Raw genomic sequence first — 21,594 nt, forward strand, 5'->3', positions numbered from 1 at the left:
ATTCAAAATACATCATACAACGTAGGTAATACAATTATTCGATTTATTAATAAAATTGTGTTTTTGTATCATAAAACATAGACACAAGAGTGTTCTCGCCCAAGGACTTTGAGACAAAATGAAAATTGGCGATACATTAAAGTTCATATTGAGATATTGTCATAAAATGTTAATAATTCATGTAAGAGTTATAAATCAATATGAATTCCAAAAGCAAGGGATTGTTCAAACCAGAACTTTAAATAAGATATAAAACTAATTATTTTGATAAGAAAAACGTGTAAAATATTAAGCATACAAATTATTAATATTAAATTGTAAAAAATTAACAGATGTAGGTTTGCTCTAGAGGGTAACTTAAGGTGAAGAATATCCTTAAATGATATGTGAATATTACATGTTTTACGATTTTAGTTTGAATGAATTCCATTAACAGAATAAAACATTATATAAAAATAGCTCAATATTTCGTAATTTAGCTTTACCATTTCACTGAAATACATTTACGCAAATAATGACGCAAAACATAGAAGCGAAATTGAACGACATAAGGCAAAACAATATTTGAACAGGTAGGCATATATGCATATCTTCGAAAGTCTTATCGAAAAAAAACACTTATAAAATTCACAAAACTAACAAGAAAACAACGATTATTTGATCAATATAAACAACACTTTTTAATTTATATAAACGAGTCGCTAATTTTCATCACACATTTTAACTGCAATTCCTTATTGTCGCATAGGCAAGACATAAACAGAATAGTAAGAAATTTAATAGTATCCCTTGAGAAAATAGATGTGCATGAAGTATTATGTCACAGTGCTGTACACAGTGAGTGCCTTTTTCAAAAAATTGTCAAATATCTGGAGTAATTGAAACAAGAGCGCTTGTATAAACGGTATATGCCGTGTATTCGATATAAATTTGACAGGTAAATGTAACTTAAAAATGAAAACAATAATCATAATTGTTCATAATTGTTCTATTACTGCTGCTGCTGCTGTAACTGCAACTGCTGCTGTTACTGCTGCTGCTGCTGCTACTGCTACTGCTACTACTACTACTACTACTACTACTACTACTACTACTACTACTACTACTACTACTACTTCTACTACTACTACTACTACTACTACTACTACTACTACTACTACTACAACTGCTACTACAACTTCTTCTACTACTATTACTACTACTACTACTACTACTACTACTACTACTACTACTACTACTACTACTACTACTACTACTACTACTACTACTACTACTACTACTACCATCGCCATCACTGCTACCACTAGCTCTACTACTACTACTACTTCTTGGACCGTATGCTGTTAACACACGTGAACAAGCTATGGTCTGAACGTACATAAGCGTAAGCACGTTGTCCGTTTTCAGCACGTTGTCCGTTTTTCAAAAAAATACACATTTTGCAGAAGGTGAGTGAGAAAAAACGCGTTATTTTAACTGTAATGCCCTAACGAGTATGTTTAAAACAGCACATAACATACAGCACATACTGAAGATAAAAGTACTTCCAGCCATTAAATGCAAGACTATTTTACTATGTAAATATTAAAACAACATCAATATTGTTCGTTGTATTATATATTCAGAAAAATTACACGACTATCAGCAGTAATATCATTAATGCAAATGCTAAAATAAAACACCGTTGATTTTAACGGTATACGAGTGCATGCTGTTATTGAAAAACAACGTCGGTGAAATATATAGTATGTTTTGTTGAGTCTGATTTTACTGACAGGACGTTCATTGTGACTGATTTGTTCCAAGCACTAATCGTTTCACAGGTGTGTGCGACTTTTCTGCCCTTTTTCTTTTAACTTGGTTTGGTTTTTTGCCTGATGAGGGTGCTCTGTAGAATGTGCGCAGACCATTAGTGGATTGAACCACACCCCTATCACGCCCCTTATCAGACAAGAATTTTCTTTGCCGAAAATCTCTGCTCTCTTGCGACATTCCCGACCAATTGTCAATTGGCTGGTAGTGATGGGCATATCTTTCTGTAAGTTGATAGTTGCCCATGCCCCTTATAGCTCTGCAACGCTCTGTAGTTTCGTTATTGACTATGCTGCTTATTACCTCTATAAATTTTGGTATCTCTGTTTGTTTCCAATGCGTTGCGGCCTTGAGTATATGATTAGCTGATTCACAATTATTGTTCGTCCATCCGTATCCGATTATTTTCTTGTTGTATGGTTGCATAATATAATTCGTTAAAGTTGGTACTAGTTTGTCATTAAAGTATGGAAGGAACTTTTTGTCTACGACGTTGTTATCGAATATTTCTATTGATCTTCTTATTTGGTTAAGGCGATAATCAAAACTGTCGTCATCATTTGATGACGTCAATCCATCGCGTCCATAAATGGCGTCACATATTTGTTGCCGCACCATCAGTGGAAATCCGATCTTATCTTCCATGTATTTGTTCGTGTTTTGACGCAAATGCCTAGTGCACAGCGTATGCGTACTTTCTGGAAGGCACCGTTCTATTGCTGCTAGAAAAGCCTTTTCTTCATCTGAACCGATGACCAGATTTTTTATTTCAACATTGGATAGGTTGTCAGCAATGTCGTGAAAAAAAGAGGAATATGTTTTGGTTGAAGAATTCGTATGTATGAATGTCGGTCCAAATGTTAAGGGATTGCTTCCTGTATCTCTTCGTTTCACCGAAAGATCTTTGTAAACAGTAGGTGTGACGTAAAATTCGCCCAGGTTGTAGGTCTTGTCAACACCTAAGATTGTTTTACCGGTCGCACAGAATCGTTTAAGGTCAGTTATTTGTTGATTGCTCATGAGGGTTATTACAGGTTGGTTTATGCCTTTTAAATGTTTGACGCTATATACTAACTCATGGGTTTTTGTCATTTCCTCAACACACATTATTTGGTCTGCCGGATTTGATTGTACTGAATTGTTTGATTTCATCGATGTGTACTTTATATTTCTTAATTGTTTTTCGTTGCGTTGCTTAGAAAAATCATCTGTGTGCATTTTGTTCATAGTTTGCTCCACTGATTTAACAGTCTGTGTTTTGAGCAGGTTTGACAGTTGACTTTGTACCCCAGGTTTAGTTCGAATATAAAAGGGGGCGGAAGCACTTTTGGCCGACCCATGTCGTTTTCTTTCCGGAAAAGTACCTATGTATTCTACAACAGCAACGTCCAAAGGTAGTTGTGTTAAATTGTCAGGGCGGCTGACTATCCAAGTGCAGCGTCTTTTAAATTGCTGCGTTCCTTCTTCGCTTACATTCAATGTGTTGTATAACCGTTGTATCGTCAATATTTGGTTTGTAGGTGGTTGAGGTTCGATTGTTTCATATATTTTCTTTCTGTTTTTCATTTTTTTCGACGCAGTATAACCCTTCTTTATTATGAATTGTTTGCAGGTTTCCATCATTGTAAAGAAACGAAAACATAGGAGATGTTCCCTTCGACCAGGCACCACAGTCATCCCAAAATTGTGATTTTTTTCCAGCATACGTCTTTCGTTGTTATTCCCGTTATTAATGATGAAATAGTGTCCATCTTTCCTACCGGTCGGTATTTCACCAAGAATAGCAAATGGGCCACTAAAAATTCGTATAACGTCATTTATATCTAAAAACTTGTCTAATGGTCCATTTATAAATGTTGACACCTCATCGGTTTCATGAGTGTCGTCTGTATTGATTGCATCTTCTGTCAGTATCTCTGTGTCTAAAGTTTGGTAGGAGGTTCATCTGATATTCTTTTTTCTTCAGTCTGTGTATCTGTTTCTGACGTATTGGTAGGAGGTTCATCTGATATGCTTGTATCTTCGGTCAGTGTATCTATTTCTGACGTATTGGTAGGAGGTTCATCTGATATGCTTGAATCTTCGGTCAGCGTATCTATTTCTAACGTATTGGTAGGAGGTTCATCTGATATGCTTGTATCTTCGGTCAGTGTATCTATTTCTGAAGTATTGGTAGGGGGTTCATCTGATCTCATTTTATCTTCTGTCAGTTGATCTGTACTTTCAGAGATAGATCCAGTTCCAATTCTGTCAGGAGTGTATTCGACGGCTTCATTTAAAAATGGTTCTGATGGCAATTGTGTATTCCCCGATTGGCGAACACCAGTTGTAATTGCATAGTCATGATCTCGAATATTCGTTGCAGTAACGTACACATACTTTGTTTCCTTATGTGTTTGGTTTTGAGTCGTGCTCAGTTCTTCGATATGTCTATGAGCATTATTGACATGACCGTTCTTGATCTTTGGCTTTTGTGTGTTAAATGTTTGTTTCCGAGTTGAACTAGCTTTTTTCGTTCGTTCGATTGTCAATAAATGTGGGCTGCCTTTGACAGTATCTTCGTCATGCATCTCGATGACTTCGTGTTGCAAAACATCATATCTATTTTCCGATTGGAAGGAGTGAGGCTTGTCTTGGCTTTCTTTTAAACGTCGGAAATGTGTCATGGAATATATTTCGCCTTGTTTTACGTTGTCAACTAAAGGAACAACGTGATTAGCTACCCATGGCTCAACATCCGTTGGTGGTTTTGTAGGCACACTCATGCTCGTCCACATCAATGTTAGATTTCCTTGTTTTGGATCGGCAAATTTAGGTCTGATGAGCGTATTCAGCGTCTTAAAAATGTAGGTGTTTGCACTATTGACTGCGGGATACATGACCTTTATTGGGAGATTTAGCAACATTGAAGTTGCTAAGAACATATGCATTGTGGCATCGGTCCCTTGACGTACACACCTAATACAGTCTTCTTCAAATGGTGGACACAAAACGGTGAGTCGTTTGTATTGTGGAAGAATCATAATTTCGTTTTTTTTTCACCACCATTTCAATGCAACATCTGTATCGTAATTCCGTGCTTCGCGTTTCATCTCCGTTTAATAACAGCGACACCGAGTTAAAGAAACAGTCTCCATTTGGGCTGCTGTGTAATGCTGACATGTCAGAAGCATGAAAATGTGTAAGAAGAGTATTTGCTACTGGATCTTGCTCGTGGTTGTTGAAGTCGCTGTGCAATTTTATGTTAAGGGGGGCATATCTCAGGAAGAGCATCTCTCGTTCCACGGCCTTGGTTAACTTGCGAATTCCATCGGAAGATGACTTAAAAAAATAAACATTACAATTCTTTTAATAGGGCTCATCGTCATCATCATGTGTACGGGGTGTTCATATTCAGAATAAAGTATTTTGCTTACACAAATGATAGTTTGATAAACATTCGTAGGCGTGTTTGTGCAATTCCAGTTCCATGATATAAGACACTCAACCATGATTGTCTAGATTCTTTATTTTTGCGTCAAACACAAACATAATCCTCGCCGTCTTCTTCTTTTACATCATAATTGTAATCATCATTATTATCATCATCATCATCATCAACATCACCACCATCATCATCATCATCATCATCACCATCATCATCATCATCATCATCATCATCATCATCATCATCATCATCATCATCTTCATTATCTTCATCATCATCATCATCATCATTATCATCATCATCATCATCATCATCATCATCATCGTCGTCGTCGTATGTGTATTCCCTGAATTGTGTTCAACGGTGTTTAATAATTATCCATCGAAGCATAAAAGACATACATTTTAAACGTGATTATTAAAGGCTTAATATGGCAATTATGACGTTTGTCATCCCATGTAAAATAAATCGAAATAATTCGAAGGTCTTCTTTATCATTTTAACAAACCTGGCGTAGGCGCTCCAGAGCCATCAAATAATCGAAGTTCCCGTCGTCGTCTGTACGGCATCTCAAGCAAATGTACGCCAACCTTGTGTTTCGCCATTGGTCCCTCTCGCTGCGAGATATTTTTTGACAAGTATAATTACTCCATGTTTTGCATACCTGCAACGAGCGATACTTAAAAGCTATTAAATGGATATCGGCCGCTATAACATCATTTGAAGTACATAAACATTAGAATAGATTCGCATAGATATTTTCTGTATCCGCAATTTTAATCTAAATAAAAGATCCATTTGTTACTGAAATAAAGCGTCCTTGAAATTGCACATTTTATAGTACTAACTTAGGCTATATATGTTTAAAATTAAGTAATTTTTTTTTAAACAAAATACTTACTACATATAGATTATTAAACGTACATTAGGTGTTAATTTTACTTTGTATTTTATATAATTGTCATATAACATGATTATGTTTGTACTTGCCTTTACCTGCAACAAGAAAATACTTCTAAAGCAAAATCTTACAATCAGGAAGATACAAGACATATGTTTCAGGCGATATAAAAGTACGGAATACCGTTAGTGCCATCGTGGTTACACATTAAAATCCAGAGGGCGACAACACGATAGTACGATGGCGACAACACGATAGTACGATGGCGACAATGCGATAGTACGATGGCGACAATGCGATAGTACGATGGCGACAATGCGATAGTACGATGGCGACAATGCGATAGTAAGAAGGCGACAATGCGATAGTACGATGGCGACAATGTGATAGTGCGATAATACGATGAATAAGTGGACAATACGACGACGACAATGTGATAGTACGATGGCGACAATGAAATGATACGATGGCTACAGTACGATATGACTATCGCAGTGTCGCCATCTTACTATCGCGTTGTCGCATTGTCGCCATCGTACTATCGCATTGTCGCACTCGCACTATCGCTTTGTCGCCATTCGTACTATCGCGTTGTCGGATTGTCGCCATCGTACCATCGCATTGTCGCCATCGTACCATCGCAGTGTCGCCATCATACCATCGCATTGTTAATGTGTAACCACGATGGAACTAACTGTATTCCGTATTAACTTGAATAAACGAGTATTTAACTAAATGAAAGGCATATCCCCAATTTAAAACATTCGACAATACGTCATGGTTCTAGAACATTCTGTAAACCAGATTGCAGACCAATGATTCAGCAAGAAAAACATCCCTATGACCAAAAAAGAAATATCTAATAATACCAGTCAGCACTTCTATATATAAATTTATCATACGGAGGTTAAGGAGATAAATCGTCTGTCACGATCGAATGCTAAGGAAAAGGTAATTCGGAACCACACCTAGTCCTTTGGGTCAGTATTTAAAGTCGCCTGAAAAACATATTTGATGTCTAGCAAATTACTGGGAAAGTTCGTGACTTACATTGGGGATATATTCTAGTTGTTTGTTTTATTTTAATAAGTGCTGAAATTTATACTAAAGAATTGATATTATTTTGGTTTGGATTTTATTGTAATGATTAGTAATAATTATATTGTTTAACACTTCAGGGTTACTTGGTATGTACATAATTACGTAAAATGTATAATAACTGGACCGCAGACTTATATATAAGATCAGACATTTGAATGATATGCTAATTATTATTTGTTAGTCATGTCTCTGGAAATTACTATAATTATTTTATTCTAATCACAGTATAATAAACTATGCATGCAAATGCATGTGTATACTATTTTAATATTATTATAACCATTGTCCTACAAATTACAGAAATAAAACGCCTTTCAGGATCGTTGGTTTTGAATTAATTACTTCAACCACCGGGCAAGGGATATATTTCATAATAGGCGTAAAACGCAGAAAAAGAAATAAGATTTAATATATGAGCATGAACGCAATTTAAACACATAATAAATATTGAAATATCCTAACATCATCCGAAAGGTTCTAAGTTAGAAATATAAGTAAATCCATACAACGACGGACCGGAAAATAATAACAATTGTTCATACAGAATATCGTTAATTCAATTGTGCGAATATATATATTTACATACTTCCAAAATAGATCAGGAAGAAGTAACTTACCTAAAACTCCGAATGAAATACGTTTTCCATAATAAAAGATGGTGGAAATTTTGTATTGGGGAAAGCAATGACTTGTGAACGCTTTGTGAAGTAGTAAATCTCTATAAATTAAATGTCTATGAGTTACCGTTATAGGCATACGATAGTGGTCGTTCAGTGTAAACAATCTCATTGAAGCGTGCGTTATGTATGCGCCTGAATTTAGTCCCACTGAGGGCATGTTTGATAACGATATTTTTTACATGTGGAAAGAGGTTATATGCATGGTTAAAATATATATATATCTTAACAAGCGAGTCGAAATGTCCGCCTAATGCTAATGTGTCGAGTAAATATTGTTCAACGACTATTATGTTTGCCATGCGTTAGTTATATTTAAAGCTGAAAGTGCAATAAATAATACAAACAATTTCGGGAACTCGTTCAAAGAATTCATACACACACAAACAGTATTACGTATTAATGTATTTTTTGTAAGACGTACCTCACAGTGAATACAAAAATCATCGCAGTTATCCAAGCACGCATAACAAGGATATCAAGCCATTTCACAAAAGGTTACACTATATTGTTTTAAGTAATGTAATTTTTAAGAAAATGAATGGATACACAGCTTTCGGAAAACAACGCCCGTGTGCGAAGATTGGGCGCAAAGGCCGAAAATTTCTGCCATAGTCACTCCCAAAGGACCATTAGTCCGGTTCTTACGGATTGTGTGATATACGGAAGACGCCCATTTTCGGGCGACCCGTGGTTTTTAGTGCCCCTAGTAGTGTTGACACATCTATGATCTTGGCTTGGTTTAATATCTCAATCAGAAATATCTTTTTCACTTAATCACATTTGTAGCTATGCAATTTGTTCCTCAACAAATTGTGCTTTGATGATGTCGCTCGTGACAAACATCCGTGGTCAGATCAAATGTTGAATATAAACGTTATTAGCACAATAACTTTCAAAAGTAAATGTTGTCTCTCAATCCACAGTAATCCACAGTTAAAGTATGAAGCAAATGAGAAATTTCGTCGACTTGTTCTTCCTTGTTTCGGCGAAATTCATGTACAAAATACTATCTATATTATTATTTATTTCTGGAGATTTTTAATATATCAATAATGTCATTTCCTCGATAATAAAAAAATACACACACAATATATATTTGAATATAATAAATATGCATTATTTTATTGAATAGGAAATTAATAAAATTTGATTAAATTATTGATAATTAGCTCAAATAGATATTTGACGCATCTGCTGAATATGCGTTATTATATGGTGACTTTGATATCTTTACGATAAACTACAATAGACCGGTATGTGCAAATACATATTTATTTAAATTTTCTTATGTGTTGTCAACTGTAATTACTTTATAGTAAAAGTATAATTATGTGTGTAAATGCCGCTACATGCGTTATATTCATTTTGAAAAAAAAGTTTAATTATCCTTTGTAAATTTACTTTGGCAAAACGGGAACTTATCGTAGTAAAATAGATGCACTAAAACAGAATGTGAACAATATGCGCATCATCGTTATTCATCGGCAAAGCGACAGATCTCTCTTGTTCTGATCCGATTTGTAGCTATCATACAATCGGAATTATTTACTCGTGTTTAGGTTTCTACGTTTCATGACTCCAAACCAAAATGTAATGCCTGATACACACGCTTAGTAGAACAGTATTTCGTAGGTGTGAACATGTTACGTTATATACAGTTCAAGCATTATCAATAATGATATTTTCAGAAGACGCGAATCTTCAGAAACGCGAAAAACAAGTACTACGTAAAATGGGTGTCTTCTGCGACATTGCGGAGATGGTTTACTTATAAAACATTAATGTGTTAACGGAAATGGAAATTTTAAGTGTCTTACCTCGATACTACCATTTTTTTAAGGTAAATACGGCAGAACGTATTTCGGAAAAAAATGTGGTATTCGAAAATCACGCTTTAAAGAGGCGAATAACTCAAAAGAGTGGTGAAACGGCTCAGCTCATTATCCGAAAGTGTTGCGTAAATATCCTCCGGGAAACTGAATGCCGAACTGACGAACGGACATCGCGACTGCTATATGCCACGCTTACGGGGGCATAAACACTAAAGTAACGATGGTTCGTAAGGTGGGAGGGTATGTGTAAACGACAAATGGTTTTATAATTACCAAGAAGTAAAAGTCGTTAATTTTTTCAAATACTAAGGGGTTGTGCTTACCAGCGGTGGATCATTCGCTCTAGCTACGAACACGTGCGAAAAAAGGATAACGATCCTGATATGCACTATTATTTTATTAAAAGTTATAAAATAAAATAAAAAATATTATGTTCAATCTGTTTGAATTTTATGTACTATCAGTCATAAATTACTGTTCGGAAATTTTTGGTTATGATCAAGGTGATACTTTAGAAAGGGCACACTGTTTTTAAATGGGTTTTTAAGGTAAAATCCTCTACAAATACGTTTGCATTGTAAAGCGAATTGGAAAGATTTCAATTGTATATTGAAAGATACTTCAGAAAGATTAAAGGGGACTTTTCACAGATTTTGACACGTATTGAAGTTTGTCATTAAATGCTTTATATTGATAAATTTAAACATTGGACCTAAAATCTCAAGTAAAATATACGATTTAAAAAATGTAACCCTCAACTGCGTTCGAACCACTGACCTCTGGAATTCTGAAGTAAAAGTCCTCCGATTCGACCACACGGACATCCATGCTCATGTTATCGGGAGATGTATTTTTTACTTTATATATGCAATCCTCGTAGTTTCACAAAATATAACGAAAACAACAGAACTTTCCAAATAACTTTATTTTCTGGATTTCAAATCGTCAATAGATGCATATCATGGATATTTTGGAGCATGGTAAATGTTCAGTATTACTGTGTCCTCACAAATATCATAACTGAAACAAAAATTTGCGACTCTGAAACAATTGTTTTTCTTTTGTCAATTTACCAAAACGTGAGAATGCCCCTTTAAATACTTTTTAAAGATTCACTCGGTTAAACGAGAAAAAGTTTATTAAATACCATTTTAAATGAACAGTTAAGTAACATAAATGTTAACAATTCTCGTACAAACTGGGCCTCACAGGTGCGCTTTATACTTCAATCCTCTGGTTTACACACGATATGGTAATATCCGAACGCAGTTAAAATAGAAACATTCATCCTAAAGTTGGATAATCAGAAATGCTGAAAATATTTGCAATTTAACGTAGAATTATCCCACGGCACATATTAAATATTGAAATCGGTCGTCGTCATGTTAATGTTCCAAGACAAGATAAAAAATGTACCCTCTAAAATCATAATGAAATTGAAGATGAGTTTCATTTTCTTCTTAAATGCCTCATATATACATCCATATTCGGAAAGATTATTTTAACATATTTCTATACCCAATCGAGTATGTTAAAATATGTACGTTTAATACAAAGCGAAAATAAAACAGCTTGGCAATATAAAGCCTGCAAACAAAGAGACGCGCTAATGTATTCAGTTTCAAGTTATCAATTCGGCCACTTTTATAGTACCCAAATTGTTCACATACCTAATTGTTGTTTAATTTGTATAGTATACATCACTTTTATTCGCAATGTTAATTCCCATAGGCCATCGTGACATAGAAATACTGTCAGACCCAGCGGGAAAAAATTCGGAAAAATCCCCAAGTTGACAAATTTACTTTCACCCTATCACACATGTAATATTTTTATAATGTATGTGCTTTTGGTTGTTATTGTTGTTGTTTTATTTTTCAAACCATGAAGGTATTGTATACTTGTAGATTAAGTAATTTTGTCGCATTTGTTGTCTTAATCGTACGATATTACTAATTTCCTACGAGCATATACATCCATATAGATCATCTATATTTTTCGCATAGATGGTCGACGTTGTGGTATGATTAAATTAAACTGACACGGTTATATAGGTGGAGATTTTACTTGCATACCTTATATAGTGTGCTCTAAATAAAATAATAGTATTTACTAATCACTAACGAACCGTATTCCTATACTGCAACTATATTTACGTGTTCGTTAACGTGGTCAACAAACGGATAATACTCAAACAACACTTCATTAAGTGTTACATAGATGGAGGTATTATTTAATATCATAGACGCTTTAACGTTATCAACATTTTTCAATCCTATGTTTCTAAAATTTAAATATTTAACAACGAATGAACATAACATCAAAGTATTAAGTTGGATTTATATGGTAAATTAGGTCCTGACTTCATATTTTTGTATTTTACTATTTAAAATCAACTTAAAGCTTTGAATATTTACACAAGTAAAATTTCATACATATGGAGTTTGAAATGATTATATTTTTCACAAATAAAATTTGGTACAGAATACTGTAACACGCGTTTCAGTTATTCAGAGACGTAGATAACAATTTATCTACGTCTCTGAATTATTGAACTACATATTTTCATTATGTGGTAACTTTGTAATAACATTCTCACGAAAACATGTTTATCAATTACATTGTAAATTGATCTTCCTTCGAAATGATCTAATTTGGTGTTTAAATAAAATGCATGCTGTTATTTGATATGTAGGTAAATAACGACGAGTTTTACATCCTTGAGTCAGAATTAACTATTCACTCTCAAAAAGTTTACCACCTTCCCATTGAATTCTGTGATGTCTAGCACAGCGTGATGCCTAATTGTTATCATTAGCCATGGACAGCCTTACCGACCAAATATTTATGATCTAAGATAAGAATCCCTCTATCTGCCAGCATGCACATGTTTTCAAACTCTGACAGACCTGTCTGAATTCATTGCTCAACCAGCCCGAAATAAAAGACTCTTAGACAATCAAAGTGGAGCACGACGGAAACGCATTCTTACGTATTTTATTTATTTATTTACATTCTAGGTCAAACGCATAAAAAATATCACAATACATAAAACATATTTACACCAATGCCATTTTGACAGCTGTATTTATCAAATATTATAAAAAATATCTAAATATAGTAGAGGTCAATATGTGTATTGAATAATTGCATATGAAGAATATAAGTATACCTGTGTACTATAGTCAATAACAATTACACATAATAAACTATCTTGTACCTTTTCTGTTACTTGTATGCTGTTGTTTATATACTGGTCATTGTATGTCATTCTTATTACTTATAGATAGTCTGTACTTAATTCGTACGTAGTGTTTATAGTCTGTTCCTTTTTGAAATGCTCAAAGCCATACATGTCTACTATAGTCACTATCTAATCTAATTTAATCCATCATTTGTTAAGCATTTGTAAATGCGAAGAATGAAAATATAAGAAAGTCGAAACAAATCAATAATTTAAGAAAAATACAACCTTGTCAAAAATGTTGCAAGTAATATGCAAAAAAAAACATAATTTTATGTTATTGAAAAGATGGTAATATTTACTTAAGTATCACTATAAAACAGTCTTATTTTTCTTAACATAATAGCAAACTTGAAATAATCAACCCCAACTTGTGATAAATATAAGAAAGTTATCGTTTAAATAATGTCTGGACCTTTTTAGTAAAAAAAATAATAACAAAATCTTGGCATGAATATTTCTCACCTTAGTATATTCAGGCTGAACAACTTTTTCTCAAATACATGTACATACATATAGATGTCAATTATCAAAACTGTAGTGTTCTTACTCATTTGATGTTGTTGCACATTATAACTGATATGTACATTGCTTTACTGCTGTTCTTATATTATTCATGATCCTTAGTATGTATTGTTACTAAGACTTTTCTTTTTACATTAATACGAATACTGTTGTCATGTTATTGGAAATGCTTTTAAAACTGAGCCGCGTATTGCGAAAACGGGTCTTATGTTTTAGGAGTTCCGAGTTCCAACTTGTTTTTTATTTTTTCATAATCTTTGTAATTGTTAACAAGACTTTTCTTTTTCATTTATACGAATACTGTTGTCATGTTATTGGACTTGCTTCCACGACTGAGCCGTGTTTTGCGAAAACGGGTCTTATGTCTTAGGAGTTTCGAAGAGCCTGCCATTCACCTTTGGAAATTTGAAATTACACAACTTTTGAAACTGTATAATTAAGTTTGATGTTATTGTGTTATATATCATGAACACAACTCTTAAATTGCATTGTTTTATGTCATTATGCTATGTATTATGGGCCGGAGTCATTGATTTACTCAATAAACTGTTCTGTCCTGTTCTGTTCTGTATATATGATTGAGGATTTTACATACCCTTTCTTCTTGTGCATTATAACTGCGCATTATAACTGATAAGTACATTACTTTACTGCTGTTCTTATATTATTCATGATACCTAGTATATATGATTGAGGAATTTACGTACCCGCTCTTCTTGTATATATGTACTGTACTGTATTTTGTTAAGATATGAATATAATTGATGGCCACGTGAAGGTTGATGAAAATTCATATTATATATGTAGATGTATTGTTCTTTTAAAATGTAAGTGATCTAACTTACACACACACACATATTTTGATGTTTGATTGACAGAAAACATGTGACTTATCTAGCGTTTTGTCTCAAACCGACAACCAAATCAATATTTACAAAAAATGTATAACATTACCAAACATGAGGCTTAATAAAAATAAATATTATGCAAATATGGAAACATTTCAATTCACATAGTAAATATCACAGATTCCAATTGATATATATATATATATATATATATATATATATATATATATATATATATATATATATATATATATATATATATATATATATATATATATATATATATATATATATATATATATACGTCAACACCAAGGAAGTGAAGAAAACACATTTTAAGGAAACAGCGAAATAAGTCCACATACTAGGGTTAAAATGTAATTAATCTGTAATAACAGGACAGAGAGGCTGATATGAATCATTTAATAGTACAACATTAGTAACTGACACAGTTTTAGGGAGCTCTGAATACTTCCTGCAAATGCTTCAAACTATAAAAACAACATTGATATTGCAACAGACTTAGGAATAGAGCCGCTGGTAAGTATGGTAAAACGTATATATATGTCTTAGTATATAATTGTATAATATTTCTGACCCTGATTTTTTGTACTGAAACATTATCTTTATTTTATTGTTAATAACCAGTTAGCATTATGCAAAAAAACAATCAATTCTTTGTAGCTAACACTCATCAAAGACCTTGTATGACTCGTATTTGAAATTATTGTAAATATTGATATTATCGTTTGATTGTATATATCATTTTAAACATTCTATAGCAGTATGTTTTACGGTAGAAATATAGAAGAATGCAAATGTAACCAAGTTTTCACAACTGCTCAAACTAAGCATTGTACATTTTGTTTCACTGTTATTGTGTATCATTCATTAGTGTCTATCGGTGTTTTTCAAACCTCTAAAATCGTTTTCATACATACAAATTCTGGAAAGCCTGACTATGTTTAAATCTTTAACTCCAGCAATAAGAAATATATATCTTAGTTTCGAGGTTTATTATTTTGTCTTTGAAATAACTTATATTTTAAATTATTTATTTATTACAATATCTTTACACAAAAGTAAACTGTTATGAAATCTAATGTTTTGATATGAAGTCCCAATTTAAAAAGCATTTTCTTCACTGGGTGTTATTTAATAAAATGCCAAGAAAATACTGTATATATTGGTATTGCGATATATATATATATATATATATATATATATATATATATATATATATATATATATATATATATATATATATATATATATATATATATATATATATATATATTCTATTATTTAACATTCTATAACAGTAATGTACTATGCTATTCTTAAAGAATGGAAATGTATCAAAGTTTTATTAACGTGAAAACTAAGCGTTTTGAATTTTTGTTTCATTGTGCCTACTACGTCTATCACTTATTAGCGTATGTGGGTGTTTTATCTAACTACATTTTTATCCCTGGTTTAGTGATTTTTAATTACAATACTTTCAAGAGCATATACACTTTAACACTGTACATATTAGGTATTGCCGTTTACTTGTACATGTATATACTTTTATAACCATAAACAGTAGGCAATTTAATAAACATATACAGTAGGCTATTTTACAGTAAACAATTTAGAAATATGAAAATGTATCGAATTTTTACATGTACGAGTGTGACAATATTGTTTCATTAATAGCGTGTATCATTCATAACCGTTTTATTTTCAATTTTCTGACATCGATTTCATACATAAAGCCTGTAAATGATTAAATCTTGATAATTGAACTCTGCAAATAAGAAAGGTAAATCTTGTTCTGAAGGTTAATCTGATTCTGATTTCTATCTCCAGAAACTTATAATAGAAATTATCTCGTTATTGTTTTCATAGAGTTTCCATTTGATCTGCGTAAAATATCTTTAATATGATTGTATAAAGTGTATCATTATGGAATCTTGTTTTAATATGAAGTGTCCATTTAAATTGTTAAAAACATGCATTTAGTATATCAAACAGTTCAACTAGCTTTTATCACCGACCACTGATACTAACATTTGGCATAGAGCACAGTTAGAGGGTAATTAATTACCTAGAAATCATAATTCTGTCAGTATATGGTCATTACCAATTTTTTCAGGGAAACTCATGCTGGGTTTTTAACTGTATCAGCCACTACTTGGCTGAGTAAGCTGAGTGGTAAAAAGTTACATACTGTATTCTGATCTGTTTTTTTAATCATTTATATATGACGAAATAAACAGCTTTAATCTTTATCATACCACCGCATTTTTATCTGCCTGATATAACGTTGCCTGATATTTTTATTTATATCATGGTCAATAGGAAGTTCTTATATCAGCCATGTGTGGAGGATGGTCATATTACTCGGAATCAACTATTAAGTTATACTTTTTAGTAAAATTGAATCAGATTCAACAAAACAAACAAACAAACAATTTGATACTATAATGTAATATATTTTAAACACAAACAGCAAAAAATATGTTTTACACATATTAAGCCTCGCCGTTTTATTATTCTAAGCCTTGGCTGATATATTACAAAAATATCAGGCAGTAACCCGTTATTCTCTATATATAATACTCAGACTTGTACCAACAAATGCTGTATCAGTATACATGTGCTTAATATATTTCATAATCAGTTTTTGTTGTTAAAACTAGCGGGCTTCCTTTTTATGTTCATAATAAATATAATGGAAATGTTTATGTATGCATTTCCTGAATATTTAATAAGTTTTTATTAAAGGACCCTTAAAACAAACTTCTCTTTTAAATACCTCTTTTTTAAAGTTTTAAAGTCTCTTTATGAAAGATAACATTTCCCAAATTCAAAATCAAGAATAAATAAACTTAAACATATATAACACTATTTTTCATTTGCATAAGGCAATAAAATTACAACTTTCAAAGTTACATTTTTATATGCGCATTATGCACACTCCGGTATGATCATATTTTATACACTGTATTATTCAATACATACAAGCAGTTTCCCCGAGGTTGTTTGCATTTCAAAAGTGCATATCCTATAAGTAAGAATAAGAAGAGTAAACGTTTAAGTTTAATAATGCAGCTGTTACATTCACTTATAAAATATCATAGTAACGAAAGACATTTCTTTTCAATAACAGCGAAACTGAAATGGTTATTAGCATTCTTGACGTATTTAATGTCTTACTTACTCTACGATATCCTGTATTCATTTAAACAAATGTATACACTTGCATAAATGTACGTACCACAAAACTATAATATATAGTAACAATCAAATATAAGAAGCTTTTGCCATGCACAAAGCTATAGTAGCACGACAAATATAGAGCCTCTATTGATTAAACCACATTCCTCGATTTGTCATATCAGGGACCTATAAAACATGTATAGGTCATTGATCGTATTAGCGGATTTAAAATCAGAATTTTCTTTGAATTCAAATAAAAATATAACCATGACAAATAATATTATTACTTCGTGTCTGGCGATAATCGGTTCAAAATAATATGTTCTAAATGATTCTGTAAATAAAAAAATAAAGTTTTGAGAAGATATCAAGCATATTAGTATATTCAGTATATTATATAAACATGTGTAAGTATACAAAACATTGTGTAAACTAACACAAAAAACAATCAATCGTAACACTTCGTCCATCTTTGGATTCTCTGTAAAGAGTAGGCCGGTTGGGTCCAGAGTGCAAACAATTGTGGTTTTATTGTTGGTGGTGTGTAGCCTTCGTCATGGTCTCGGATATGAATTTAGTGTTGGAAACATGATAATGTCTATTAAATTGCTCTATTTTGAGGCAATGTTTACAGATTTATCACAAATTGTGAATGTTTTATTCAACAGTGATTTGTTCATAAAAAAAACTGCAAAAAACGCATAAATATTGCCTTTATTCGTTCATATCCGCACTTTTCGTTCATATCCGCGGATATGAGTCATATACGTATTTTAGACGGACCGCCTTTGAAATGAGGTCCGGTCGAACCGGCAGTCATAGATTGTTTGTCCCGTCATATGTTTTCGCGATGTTGTAAAAGAGGCCAAATCATTCGGCAACTGCAGGCAACTTGTAATATCTAGTGATTGATATAGTTGTGTATGTGTATAATCACAAATCTTCTTTAAACTAAGTCCTGTTACGCCTGTAGATAGATGATTAATGAAGATTATATCCATTTTTGCTGATATCACAAATTGTATTTGTAAATTGCATCGGTCGTTTTTTTTCGTTGCAGATTTGGATTATCAATATCATATCATCCATATGGCATGAATTACAGTCAGAGCAGAAATAGCCTAGAGCTGATTGACACTGAACAGGATATATTTGACAGTCAGCAGGATATATTTGACAGTCAGCAGGATATATTTGACAGTCAGCAGGATATATTTGACAGTCAACAGGATATACCCCAGGCCCAGTCAGTCTCTGTAGAGAATTTCGAGTTGATTTCCAGTGACAGCTCCCCATACAGTACTGTCAGTAGTATACCTACCGACCCGGTAATTTAATATATAGCTATGGATTATTACATAACATTACCAGTTACAAGCATTGATTTTTATGCCCCCGAAGGTGGGCTTTTCTTAATTGCACTGTCCGTCCGTCTGTCTGTCTGTCCGTCTGAAATTCCGTAACAGTTTGCATTTAGGTTTGGAAAAATGTGGCAAAACACTTTGCGTTTAGGTTTAGAAAAATGTGGAAAAAGGGGGCATATGTCATCCTATGGTAAGAATATAAAGAAGTGAAACTCCAGCTGCTGGAGCAGTATTGAAATCTTATTATAAACAATTAGTTGGTCCTTTGTTTATGGCAAGTGACCGATTGCCGAAACAGTACAAAACAGCACAATACAGCACAATACAAAACAACATAAACACAAATAAGAATAAAGCTGGGGTCAACCTTGTTTCTATATCAAAACAAAACAAGATAGCCAGATGATCTTACTATAGAATGTACAAATAAATTGGTATAATTCTGTATGCCTGATAGCCAGATGATCTTACTATAGAATGTACAAATAAATTGGTATAATTCTGTATGCCTGATAGCCAGATGATCTTACTATAAAATGTACAAATAAATTGGAATAATTCTGTATGCCTGATAGCCAGATGATCTTTTTATAGAATGTACAAATAAATTGGTATATGCCTTGTTAACGTCCTCACAATGTGCTTGACGTTATTGAAAGCTCGCCTGAAATTGTACAAAAAAGTTTACAAAAGTTTCAGAATGCAAAAATGAATAATATTTTCATTCCAGCCTAGCCCTGTATTTCGTAAGCGTAGACGCTTAGCTCGTGTGGATGTGACGTCGTCACAGGCATCAACAATTCAGCCAGAAGACGTGACAGATTCTCAGACGTCAGACACGGTAAATGCTCATGAATATATAGTGCTTGTTTTTACTAATGCTTACAAAATGCATCAGTGTGAACAAATAAGATTTGTTATAAGCTTCCATTACATGAATAGACACCAATTACTGGTTCTAGTACCAGGAAACTGACTCGAGAGCATTTCAAATAACCCGTAGGCTTTCGATGCAATCAAGCTAAAATAAATATGTTTAAACATACATACATCGGTATAACTTCCGAATATTATACATTATGCATTTCAACCTAAGCAGAGCATAAATTTCAACCAATAAAATACATGCATTCATGTAAGATTTGTAAGCATCTTTGCTGTGTAAAAACAGTAAAGATGTTACTTTTCACATAATAAATGTTTTTAATTGTTCATTATATATGATTTCACTTTTTACAGGTCCCTTCTTTCCCAGACTGGTTCAACATTATGTACGATGGGGATGAGGCCATATACACATATCACCATCTAGATGCTGATGTTGACAAGGCTGATATGCAGATCCTCATATAAAATTAAGGTATACCAGATGTACAATTTTGAACAAGCTGACAATGTTTTGAAACCAAGCATTACCAACCCATCAGCCGTGAACTGTGTTATGAAGCTGACCTGGTGTCAATTTTTTGTTGGTAAAAATACATTTCTGTGTATTTTTTTTCCTGAAATTCATCCAAGATTGTGGTAGAACCTTGTTGGAATTATTCCACTGAAACAAATTGAGGTCTTAAAAACAAACTTTTAACAGAAGACTGAGATTATCTAGAGTATGTACATGAGTTGGCAGAAATTGGCAGAAAATTTTGAATTTGTCAGATTTTTAAAATCGATTTTCTCCATAACTAATAAAGATATATTGATAAAATAAGCACCAAATTGCTGCATTTTTCAATAGCTTTAGTTTGATATATGGCACCCTATACTCCTGTAAATTTTTTTAAAAATGTCCGACGTCACTACTTAAAGCAGTGTTCTCCATAAAATCTAAAGTAGCCAGAAATATTTTTAAAGTAGCCAGTGACTAAGCACGCGGCATGTCACGTGCACGAGCCGCGAAGTGGCGAGTGGGGTAGGTGCGGGAGGGGTATCCCCTCCTGCCAGGGGGGTATGGGGGGTCTCCCCCAGGATTTTTTTAAAAGTACATGAGTGAAATGGTGCAATCTGGTGCATTCTAGGGAGTTTTTCTTAGATTGAAGTAACCAAGCATTTTTCATAGAAAATAAAATATTTATTTGAAATTTATTGAATAACTCTCTCACAAACTTTGAAAAAAGAAACATGAAATTGCAACAACTGTTTTTTAATAATCTGAATCTGAATCTGAAGATCCATAGTCAGAATCTAGCCCAGATCCTTGGTCATCCATGCCAAGGGCGTGGAGGGCATCTGAAACGCTTCCAATACGGCGCATTTACATTACAATGATCTTCGAAGCTAAAATTAGCCGTAAACTTTCCTTAGTAAGCTAAAAATACCATCTGTGTTCGGAAATCTCCGTGAAAAACGAGCGTTTAAAAAGCGGGTAATAATCTTTTACTGAAAGATACGAACTACAGTACACTCCACGCGTTTTCCCAAAAAAAACGCGCTCCCTCCGCGGGTTTTTTTCTGCTAGCGAGTGTTCACGCGACGTTGGAAAGCAAGGTGAACTCGATAAAACGCTCGGCGTTACGCCGCGTTCGCTAATTCCCGCGGCGTGTATTACTTTAGCCAAGTCGGTAAATGCAGACGATTTCCGTTCTTATCAGTGACCGACGCGCAACACCGCGTTAGCAGTGTGCTACTGGGCATACCAAAAAATAAAATAAAAAAATAA

General features: G+C 33.2%; 1 protein-coding gene across 2 annotated transcripts in view; it reads left to right on the forward strand.

Annotated features, from left to right (window-relative positions):
- LOC127850475 (uncharacterized) overlaps nucleotides 1-21,594 on the forward strand; it is a 41,203-nt gene that overhangs the window by 16,492 nt on the left and 3,117 nt on the right. Inside the window, exons 3-4 of one of the 2 annotated variants that reach the window (XM_052383555.1) lie at nucleotides 19,669-19,779; nucleotides 20,178-20,481. The exons of the other annotated variant lie outside the window; for it this stretch is intronic. Of the exons in view, the coding sequence (XP_052239515.1) occupies nucleotides 19,669-19,779; nucleotides 20,178-20,291 (225 nt within the window). The 3' untranslated portion in view covers nucleotides 20,292-20,481. Of the gene's footprint in view, nucleotides 1-19,668; nucleotides 19,780-20,177; nucleotides 20,482-21,594 lie in introns of those variants that run through there. 2 annotated transcript variants of the gene reach the window in all.

This window comes from Dreissena polymorpha, chromosome 11 (genome assembly GCF_020536995.1).
Source record: "Dreissena polymorpha isolate Duluth1 chromosome 11, UMN_Dpol_1.0, whole genome shotgun sequence".
Classification (NCBI taxonomy): Eukaryota; Metazoa; Mollusca; class Bivalvia; order Myida; family Dreissenidae; genus Dreissena; species Dreissena polymorpha.